Genomic DNA, 11,284 nt, shown 5'->3' with positions numbered 1-11,284 from the left:
TGGCATGTGCGCGGGATTGTATTGAGAGTTAGGAAAAGTTTCTTATTGGGGCAGAGACGCCAATTAACTCCTGATTGTCCCGCGCGCTGCTCCGTTGAGTCAGACGACTCCAAATGTCTCCCGCGTGTTTCTTCTGGTGTAGCCTACACCCTTCTTTGTTTGTTTTCTTACATTGTACAATAAACCAAATAGCTTCAACTTCAAAATCCATTTGACTTTTTTGAAAATAAGGGGAAAACATTGAGAAAAATAATATCTGCATTTGAACAACATAAACATGAGCCAACAGTGTGAAAGGCCGTAGTTTGAGTCTGAACGAGGTGAGGTCACATGTTGTCACTTCAATTTTAAACATTAAACATAGAACTCAAACTGATCGTTAACTACTCATTTACTTTTTTTCTCCTCCCCCTAAAGTAATATAATTAATTATATTAATTAATTGTGTGCACGTGGCCATTGTCAACCTGAATAAATACACATTAATAACAAAATAATAGTGAAATAAATACAACTTACTTATCGCGAGGGAGCGTGCAATAATAATTAATAACTTAGGCTCCATATATACTCTAATGAAATTTAAGGCAGAGAACATTTAAACAAGAACTGCTTTCACTGCCCTTTTAAACGTAATTGAATGAACGCATTATAGCAACTTTGCTTTTGTCTCCAACCGGTTGTTACGCAAGAATATGACGCGACTACTACACGACTAAAACATATAGTCGGTATTATAAAGCCGACACTTCCTGTAATATTATAACTATGACTGTCCTTGTTGTTTTATCATTGATTTGTTTGTGACATGACTTCTAAGTCTTTTCAATAGGCAGCAAATTAGCAGGAGAAAAAAAGGCCAATGCATTATTGACTTTTTAAATGTCTTCCAAAAATACTAAGTATACTTGATACTTGGAAAGATATGATATATTAATCACAGCAAAGAGAGTCTTGCGCAGTAATGAGAAACTGCCCGCGTGGACCAAAATGAATAAAAGAAGCCTTTATAATTAGTTTTTTCTGGATATAATTCAATCATCTTCCAAAAGCGGGCTGTAGCTACACGCTGTTAACATTTAGACGTTGGCTGTATAGTGGGAGCACTCAGAGGCCAGCTCCGAATAAAAAGGAACTTTATTTAGAGAGAAGAAGACGTAGAAGAAAAGAAAAGGCAAGAAAAATGCAAGGACTATTTTTTTGTTCTGAAGAGGAGTCAAACAGATCTGTAATTTAAACCTTCATCTTCAGCCGTTTTATGAAACAGACCGGAGTGTTTTTCATGCTTGGAAATGAACGAACACACTAAATGTGTGCAACATCTACTTTGTCTTTTTTTCCTTAATGAGACTTTTTAGCTTTTATTTTGTAGTTTTGCTTGCAGTTTGCGTAGCCGAAGTCACGCCGAAAAAGCGGCCAGTTATTATGCCGACACTCAATTACCAGATGATGTGATCGAACCCGCCGCTCGAACCCACAAACTCCATGCAAAAAAGTAACGTTTTTTAAAGTTCGTCTATTTTCACCAGGAAGCCGTGCGAATATGAAAATGTTCTTATTGGTTTATCGTCCTGAAAAGTTAAAATTATCACTCTAATATCCCTGCAGGGGACTTACAGGCTCAGTTTTGCATTTATGGTTGGATAGTTTTCAGAGTTTACTGCCGCTCTCCAACTGTTTTGCAACCAACCGACCTTTGAGGAGAGGCCAGAGGTCACCAGTCATCCTGAGATTTCAGTGCTGGGTTTGAAGAATCCTGCAATCCGACCACTGAGTACAGTATCTATCCACCCCCAACCCCCCGGTGTGGATATTAAAGCTGCTGTTCGGGGACTCTCTCTCCTGTTTACAGATGCATCATTTCCTCTCCTCGGTCTTGTTGACTCAGACAGACACACCGAGCAGCAGAATGACTCAGTCAGCACCCCCCCCCCCGTTTCAATGCGTAGAAGAGCCCCCCCCCCTCCTCCCCGTTTCAATGCGTAGAAGAAGTCAAATAAGAGAGAGGGGTACGAAATATTGTTGACTTCATAATAATATGCTTTTTTGGAAGTTTTTCCTTTCAATTTACATGAGTAAATGTAAAACATCTTGCAGTGCACGTGTAAAGCCCCTCCAGACATCTCGAACATCTTATATGCTTTGAAGAATAATACGAGTCTGATGTTTAAAGTCTACTTTACTCATTAAAATTCCTAAAAAAGTACAACTCCTTCCTCCGCCGCAAAGTCACGTGATCTCTGAATATGCAAATGTCGCTCATTCCGAAACGTTTAGACACGAGCGACTGCGTACGGCCGCTGGAGACGTTTCGAGTTTTACGCATGGGCACTTGGCACGTCGCGCATCTAACCGCGGATAGCGGTGACGTCACAGAATCCGGATCGTGCTCAGATTTGCTGCACATTCAGCTTTCAAAACACACAGGTGAAGTCACAAAGAGCAAAGGCCCCACTTGTTCATTTATGTTTCTCCAATGTGTCGATCTGTGGATGGATTTACCTTTCACCAGAAGAGCAGACCGGGGTCATCTCTATAACCTGAGGAGGAGGAACTCCTCTGCAGGTGGAGACTTCGTGAATCAAGCGGCTGTTAAAAGCTCAGCTATTGGCCCGATGCTGACTCCTCAACACGGTTGATGAACGCAGCCACCAGCAGCCAGGAGGAGAAAGAAACACCAACAGATCTGCAGCATTGTGCTGATGGGACAAGACAGCTCCACCTCTATAGGAGCAGATGTTGGAAAAACACCACAGGCCATCACACTGAGCCTGGAGGTCGGCCACGACATTCAATCTCCATACAGGTTGTGTGTGTGTGTGTTGCCCCCCCCCCCCCCCCCCCCGTTTTCCTCTCTCTCTCTCAAGTGGAACAGCTGGCTCGATCACTCCCCTTTCACCCTCTGATATGAAACTCCGTATCCGCTCAGACGCTTTACGAGGATGTCGAGCGTTTCAGGTCTCCCCGGCCTTGGCTAAATCCCACATCCCCTTTTTTTTTTATGGAGGGGAGGATGGCAGCGAGGGGAAGGGGACGCTCGTTTCTCTGAGTGCGGTGATGGAATTGTAACCAAACACCAAAACTAGGGCTAAAAGGGCGGAAAGGGAGCACATGTTGACTGACAGGTGCAGAGGTGGGCTGCTAAATAGAGCTCATTGGAGGGTTGGTGATTTGTGCTTTAAGCGAGCATATCCACTAATGCTATAATTGAAACTTAAATCCATATATTATGCGGACGTGGGGGCCAAGGCAGCACCTAACCGAGGCATGGTGGTGCTCTGTGGACGGAGAACCTCCGCTTCAGGTACCTGCACGGCACATTCATAAGTCATAAATGAAGAAGCAGCAAATGAGCAACACAGAAGACAGGAATTACAGTCACAACGCATTTATTGATAGAGAACATTTGCCCTTGTGTTTCATACAGTGGGGGGGGGGGGGGGGGGGGGGCTATTGTCTTTGTTTCATTGCAGGCCAACCGTGTTGAAATAAACCATTATGAAAATGAGGGAAGACCCCATCAGGGTATTTGCTGAGTAGCAAAGTACAATGAGGCAGAACTTACTGTCAAGTATCAGGTCAAAGTCAAAACATGTGTTAGAGCCGTAGCTGCTTCAAAGAGTCCACTTGTCCTATTTTCATAAGAGGACAAGAAAAGCAAACGCACACGATGCCTTCACATGTTCCACATCCTCTTCTCCTATTTTGCATTTTGTACATTACATCTATATGTACAAGTTATTTAACAGTCATGTACAACACGGGAGAGGATCCCTACATTAATAAATACAGAACACGCACACGCGCACACACACGCGCACACACACACGCACACACACACGCACACACACACGCACACACACACACACACGCACACACGCACACACACACACACACACACACACACACACACACACACACACACACACACACACACACACACACACACACACACACACACACACACACACACACACACACACACACACACACACACACACGCAGAAATGATTACAATCTGAAGTAATAATTCAGTGTGGTTCTGTAAATCAGTTATTTTGATCCAAAATCGTTTCCAGCTCATTTCCTGATCTGCAGCGAGCACCACTGGCTTCAACTAAACAGATAAAATAATGTGTCTATCATCCCCCCCCTTCGAGCAGAACAAGCAGTGGTTAAGGGAGACACTGAGGGAGTGTCTCAGTGAAAATAGAGCTCCGGGAGGTCTTTTACTGAGCTGGTTAGCTCTGCAGTGTGAGCGGTGAAGCAGCCGGAGGTAGAGCTGGTTCCTCCGGACCTCTCCGAGGTTTCTTGCAGGTGAGTGCCAGCAGCAGCAGCATGGGCAGATGCCACAGGCTGCAGAAGAACAGCTTGCGGGCGCTGCCGCGGTCCCCCTTGCGCCAGAAGCGGAAGGCCAGGTAGCTGATGTACAGGTTGATGGGCAGGGAGATGACAGGGAAGGTCCAGGTGGTGACGTCCAGCACGGGCGCCACGGTCGACAGGCCGATCAGGCCAACGCTGTGGCGCAGGGCCACCCGCTTGCACATGCCGGGGTGGGTGACGGACATCATGCGGTAGCCGCCACGGGAGTAGTCTTCCCTCAAGTTCCAGCTGAGGGCGTTGAAGTGGGGAAACTGCCAGCAGAACAGGAACCCACCCATCAACAAAGCACCTGTGAGGGGGAAAAAAAGTACATTAATGTTACAATGCTTGTACTTCCATAACTTAATCACATTTACATCAGACAGCAAACGCCTTGATTCAAAACCTTGTATTCTGAAATATATTTATTCATAATTTAGAAAAGTAACTAGTTTCTTAAGCATATGCCACCGTCGTATCCGACGCCTTCACGTATGATCTCACATTACACCTCTGTGTTCATGACTACACAGTTTTTGCATCAAGCAACAAAGCTGCAAACAGAGGAGCAAATATAGGTGTTCTTTTGCCTTGCTATATATATATATATATATATATATATATATATATATATATATATATATATAGCTTTACCGTTTGATAACGCAGTTAGTTCAAAAGGGAAAGTTCATCACGCTAGGATGAGGAACCAGGGGGAATAGAACGGCTTCCATTTTACAGATGAATAGTCATTCACTTCATTACATATAATTCTGAGACAGACAACATAATATTTAGTGCAGAAGACCAAACAGAAATACAGGATGCATTAAGAATTGGGGTTAAACCAGAACCGGGAGGTCTGTGACTGTTGGTCCCACATCTTTACGAAGGACTCAGGACTCTGATTGGATGAGAGGAGGTGGGCTCTGTGTTTACATGAATCATCCTCGGTGCTCAAACACAGTCAGTTATTGTACAATGTTTCCCTGATGTCAAATGTTTAATGTTGCTATGCCGACCTTGTTACCTAGAAAAAAGTTACATTCCCTCTGACACAAATGTTAAAATGCACTACAGGAATGCACTACTGTCTCTTCATCATGTTTTTCTTGTGTACAGCTGCCTGTCTTGTGCATCCATGTTTTGCAAAATGGCAATCAATGGTCCTTGATAAATCGAGACTTGTTTGAGCATTTCTCAGGGATACGGCAGCCACACAATGAAACACATTTCACACAACAGAACACTTCCTCTGTCCACCCAACGAGCTGAATAATGCCCCCCAGTCTGTCTCTTCACTGACTTATCACCACATTCATTCACGCTTTTGTTCCTGAAGGGACTTACAATCGGTGCATTTAAACTCCGCGGGAACAAAGAACAAGGGATTGTGGGTCGTATGCGAGTAAAGCTCATTGCCGTGTAAGATAGAGGTCCTGATGAACTCCATGAAGAGCAACGAGCCTGCATGCCCACAAACGCTGCATGTAACCAGTATGTTTGATATGGATTGATCGTTAAGACTAGAAATTGAGTTCAAACGACTCGTTTTGTCAAACCAGCGTTCTAAGAATGAAACAATAGGAAGGTGGTTTGCATAGCTGCTGAGATTGTATATTTATGAAGCTCTCCACCAAATCAAACAGACATCAATCACTGTAGTCTCGGGAGACAAATATGGCGAGATTAACTTTATTAACTTAACTTTATTAAATATTGACATAGCCATTTCTCCTACCCACTGTGTGCAGTCTGGATAATAGCAGGGGCTGTCAGTAACATGCTGGGCTTGTATCGCATCACAGAGTGGCACATTTGAAAGACAGCGACACCTCAGCTCCACCAGTTTATGATAGAGATAGTGTGTATGAATTAATAATTATATCAGTATCAGTTTCCCAAAGGGATTTTTGACTTTTGAGTCATTGTTTGATATGAAAGAGCAACAGCAAACAGCAAAGGAGGCGGATCCCGTTAAGAATCTGTGCTCGGTAAAATGATCATTTGTAATTTATCTCGACCGACTTTCTGTCCCAGCAGCGATATCTACATGTGGGTCTCCTAATACTCGTCGTACCTGGATCCAGACAACCCGTGGCAGCTGTCCAGCCCATGACGGGGGGTATCGCACCCACCACTGCCCCCACCCAGGTGTTGGCGATGCTGAGCCTCTTCATCGGTGTGTAACAACAGGTGTAGAGGAAGATGTTGAGAGCACCCAGGAAGCCTGTCAAGGGGTTTACTGCCAGCGTGAGCAGGGCGACTCCGGGAACGCCACAGGCCAGAGCGAAGGACACTGCATGGAGGGGACTGGGATAAAGAAAGGGCAGAAAAGAAAAAGACACAGGAGGGAGACAACATGAGAATCAGCAAAATCAACAAGAGCAATGAAAAACACACTTTGGCAAGTTTAAGATGAGTTTCAGATGTTTTCTCTGTGTTAAAAGGTGAGGTACAATATACAGATTCAGGCTCAGACAAAAGGCCATAACTGCCATGGGAACTATGGGATGATAAAGTTTTGTGGGCTTGTGCAGACAGCAGATAAGCCAATGATAGCTCCACATGTTCCCCACACACACACACACACACACACACCCCCATGGGGGCCACACACTAACAGTCAGCAGCCGTGCATGGCTGAGTCTCAAAACGGGAGGCTTAGAGGAAGCTCATCTGATAAAGACTTTGTCAGGGATAAAAGTAGCCCTGCAAGATGAAGAGCATGTGCACACGCCAGAGATCAAAACTAGCTGAAGAAAACCACGGCGGCTCAGGCTTTTAGCCGGATGAAGACTTCCTCCTCCTCCTCCTCCTCCCCTCATCTTTTATTAAAAGCAGTGATGGCAACGTCTGGTTCAAATTCACCAGTAAATGCTCCATAAATTAAAGAGAGGGAAGATTAAAATCTTGACCAAACGCAGGCCTTTTCTTCAAAAAGCAAACAGCGTTTTTATTTTGGTGGTGTGGCCCGAGATGGGAGATTGGTACATTAATGCGATTAGTGGTGTTATGTCTGTTTTATGTGGGCTGAGGTGGAGCCGTGGCTACGGGCTGCCGACAGTCTGGCTGTGGGCTGGCTCAGCAGGGGGTCAGGGGGAAGGAGAGCATCACATGGCTTGAGGTGGTTTCACTGTCTTCCGCTTACAGTCTGACACATCGGCAGTCATACTGTCAGCTGGGCAGCATTGATGCAGAAAGTCAAAGCTGTGGCCGTCGAGTTCCACCACAATCAAGGCCAGGGATCCACGTGTAAAACGCGAAAATAATTTGACTTAAATCGGAGTTTCCTGTTGAAAATTCAAGTGGTCAGCGAAGCAAAGAACTTCCAAAATGTGTTAGTCCTGCCTACAACACAGCGGCTTCAGGGACTGGACGACAGATTAATGAATCCTTCAAGATTACAAACCATTTCCACAAACATACACATATTTTCTTTTCTATTCACAGCTAGAAAGGAGTAAACATGTAACATGAATATGGAGAACACCCTGAAATGATTAATCCTGCAGAACAATTCTCATGTGTTGCCACTAATGAAAAAGACACCAAAAATAAAAGCAAAGAATAAAGCTGCAAATTGTGCAGAAAGGGAAAAGAAACCAAGAAAAATGCTACATTTGGGTTAGATGGTTAACTATGCAGAGAGATTAATAAGATCACAGCAACTTTAGCTGGGATACGGCTCTGCAGTATAGAATGATATGAATATTAACCGAATTATGAAATAACTCACAGCACACTGTACTGCTTCACTTTGCTTCATCCACTTTCAGCCATTAAAAAAGCAACTCGTTTCTCTGGCTAGATGACCGGCTTTTCAGATTTTGTGTCATAAAAATGAAATATAATCAAAACTGTTAAAGTCCATTCTGGATCATGGAAATACTATTTTGACAACATTATCTTACTGCAGCAAACTGATGCAGACTGAAAGAGACCCAAATCATAACTAATCTCCTTTGTTCCTTCTTTACCAAGCGGAAAGCTGTTCAGCGTCACCACATGTGGAGGCCTCAAACTGCAAAAACCACTACAGAGGACGGGGGACTGACATCTGCATTTGACAGTAGAAGAAGATACACTATTGTAGTGCAGCAGACATTAGATGACAAACTATTCCCGAGGCTTGCATCATCCCGGCAGACAGATTTCTGCAGCGAAGACGCATGTAGAAGATGGATGTCATTTTGGCATACACAGAGCCTTCTGCCCTGAAGACAACACGGACGCTTCTGATAGCTTGTTTGACAGGACGGTCCGGTCTACCATCTGCCGGCGTTCTCTGCACAAGATTGTATGCGAGGGAGAGACTTTCTATGCGTCTGAGAGACAGACAGACAGACACCTAAAAGCCATGGAGAAGAGGCTGTGTTTAGATAGTGAGAGAACATCTTCAATCACGGGCTCAACAGCACGAGTCCACTTTTAAACAGCATGTCAAAGGAGAATTCCTGAAATGGGGATGAGGTGGCTGTGGGTCAAGGTCCTGTTCTAGTAATAACAGGCTGTTTCAGTCATAAAGGACCTATGTTGCTGGTATGAGGAGGCTATAGAGGCCTTCAGCATCCACTTGATAGCTGCATGTGGACTGTTGAGGAAGACGTTTTATCTCAACAGGTTTGTTTACTTTGTGTTCTTCCTGAAGAAAAATGAAAGGAGAGACGGAGCACTTTTCCTGTAAGAGTGATATGCAGTTTCCTGGCACCAACGGGTGAAGAGGACATGTGGTTGGCTTGTGGTTTATGCATCAGTGAATATCTGTGCGTGCGACTGCTGCTCGAGGGCGGCAGTCTCCCAACGGGGCAGGTAGAGACGGGCACATTATCCAGTCACCGAGTCAGGTTTGTAGAAGTGTGGCGATGCAGCGCAGTTCAATGAGCACCGATGCAGAGGTCATCTTACAACTAACCAGTGGAGGTAGCAGAGTAAGGGTCAGGTAAACTACACTTGAACCTCGTCCCTCCTCCTTTCCATCCATGTAACGAGCTCCCGTTACACCTGACAGATATACAGGTTCAGCCCTGGCACTCGTTTCTGTTATTAGAGTTACGGTCTGTTTCACTACCACCATACCTGAATAACATGGACAGGTGTAAACCAACAAGGATGTGTGCTCAGTGCTGCCGTTTTGTTTAAGGTGGGGTCACCATAATACTGCCTGCATATACAATCTACAATACACAACGCTTACATACGAGTAGTTAGGTGGATAAAATGTCAGCAAACTAGACGAGGATCAGGTCATTGAGCATTAGGGATGCAACAATACAGTTTGCCCACGGTTCAACACGTACCTCGGTTCTTGGGTTCAGTTTCGGTACACATTTTGTGCGCAAGGAGGAAAAAAAAATTGCTATTTATATATTCAAATATAATCAAATGCAAAAGTACTTTACCCTTGACTGGTTACCCTTGACTACCCTTGATGACCGGTATCGGAAAAAAGGGGGTAAACTATTTCAAAAGTAAATGTACATATTTGAAATATGTACATATTTAAAACAAAGTCACTGTTTTAAATGAATATACCATTAAACATAAAGTCACTGTAGAGCTCCAACTATCCGGGTCAGTGCTCGACTCTGTGCTTTAGCCAGTTCCACGTCGATGCCTTTCTGTTTTATACAAGTCTGGAATTACGTTAGTGCTGAAAGTGGGGTGCGGATCGAGCGTTTTGATTGGGTGATGGAAGCCCACATCTACGGAATGGGCTGTAAATCTTTATCAATAATCGTCCCACTGCACTTGTTGTGTTCTTGTGTTTTCTGCACCGGTAGAATCGGCTTGTTGGAAGCATCAACAAGAGAAACTGTTTTTACCTGACGGTGTTACCTGCTCAGCCGTCCTGCTGCCAGGACGTTGGAGATTTACTCTGCAGGGAGGCGTGAACACATGCTGCGTTCAAGTGCTCCTCTAAAGCTCCGACATAGCCAATTCAGAGAGAAATACAAGGATGGAAACGTGAAATGATGTGAAATTGTATTGCAAAACCGAAAAATACCCAATTCACAAGTGCGTATTGAACCGTGCATGGCGTACCACACATTCAATATTATATTGAGAACCGTTGCGTCACATTTGAGCAAGACAGCAGTACACTTTGACATTGGTCCAGTACACAAAGGCAGCTTGCAGTGTTGCTAGGCTGCCTCTATACTAGGGATGTCCCGATCCAGCTTTTTGCACTTCCGATCCGATACCGATATTGTAGCTTTTAGTATCGGCCGATACCGATACCGGCCGATCCAAGCATGTATTAAAGATTAAAGATGCCGGTTGATGGAAATTATCTAAAATTAGGGTCTGGAAAAATATGTCTGGAAAATGATGAGCATCACATTAATAGCTACAGATACTGTAAAACACTACAACGACATGAGTGCATATATTGTCTTATTTTATCAAGTAAAATATAATTTATAGGTTTACTCAACAGCCTGGTAGTTCATAGAAATTCAGGTAGAAATAGGTTAACTCAGAGTTCCACAGCTTATCAAAAACAATCCTCCCCCCACAGGGAGTCCCTTGCTTTGCATTCACACTGCTCCAGCCCAAACGGGCTTTAGCCCGTACACACGTCATCACGTCCTAATACTACACACAATATGGCTTGATGTTGTTTTGAAGGAGTGCATATATTTATCGACAACACTCGATCTGCATCAGCGCATGTGCGCACGAGCGGATCTGTGCGAGCAGGCAGCGCGGAAGCCGGTCCGGTTCCGGTACCGGTCCGGTTCCGCTCACACCACGAGTCTGAAGAGTGCAGCAGCTTATCAAAATACAGTGTCAACTCCGTGTTTTCAAAGTAGAAAGCGACATCGTGGTGGTTAAACGAGGCGGAGCGGCATCAGAACAACATCAAGCACGTAAAGGACACGAAGGAGAACGTAGCGGGAGCGCGCGGCGAGGATTG

At 44.5% G+C, this 11,284-nt stretch overlaps 1 protein-coding gene across 1 annotated transcript in view; it reads right to left on the bottom strand.

Moving 5' to 3' along the window:
• Positions 1-3,383: 3,383 nt before the first annotated feature.
• cox10 (cytochrome c oxidase assembly factor heme A:farnesyltransferase COX10) overlaps positions 3,384-11,284 on the bottom strand; it is a 34,263-nt gene continuing 26,362 nt past the window's right edge. The window contains exons 6-7 of the mRNA XM_084002126.1: positions 6,443-6,675; positions 3,384-4,672 (exon numbers count right to left, since the gene is read on the bottom strand). Of these exons, the coding sequence (XP_083858252.1) occupies positions 4,242-4,672; positions 6,443-6,675 (664 nt within the window). The 3' untranslated portion in view covers positions 3,384-4,241. The remainder of the gene's footprint in view (positions 4,673-6,442; positions 6,676-11,284) is intronic.

The sequence above is a fragment of the Eutrigla gurnardus genome (genome assembly GCF_963514095.1).
Source record: "Eutrigla gurnardus genome assembly, chromosome: 22".
NCBI classification, from domain to species: Eukaryota; Metazoa; Chordata; class Actinopteri; order Perciformes; family Triglidae; genus Eutrigla; species Eutrigla gurnardus.
This window is presented reverse-complemented; position numbering and strand designations above follow the sequence as displayed.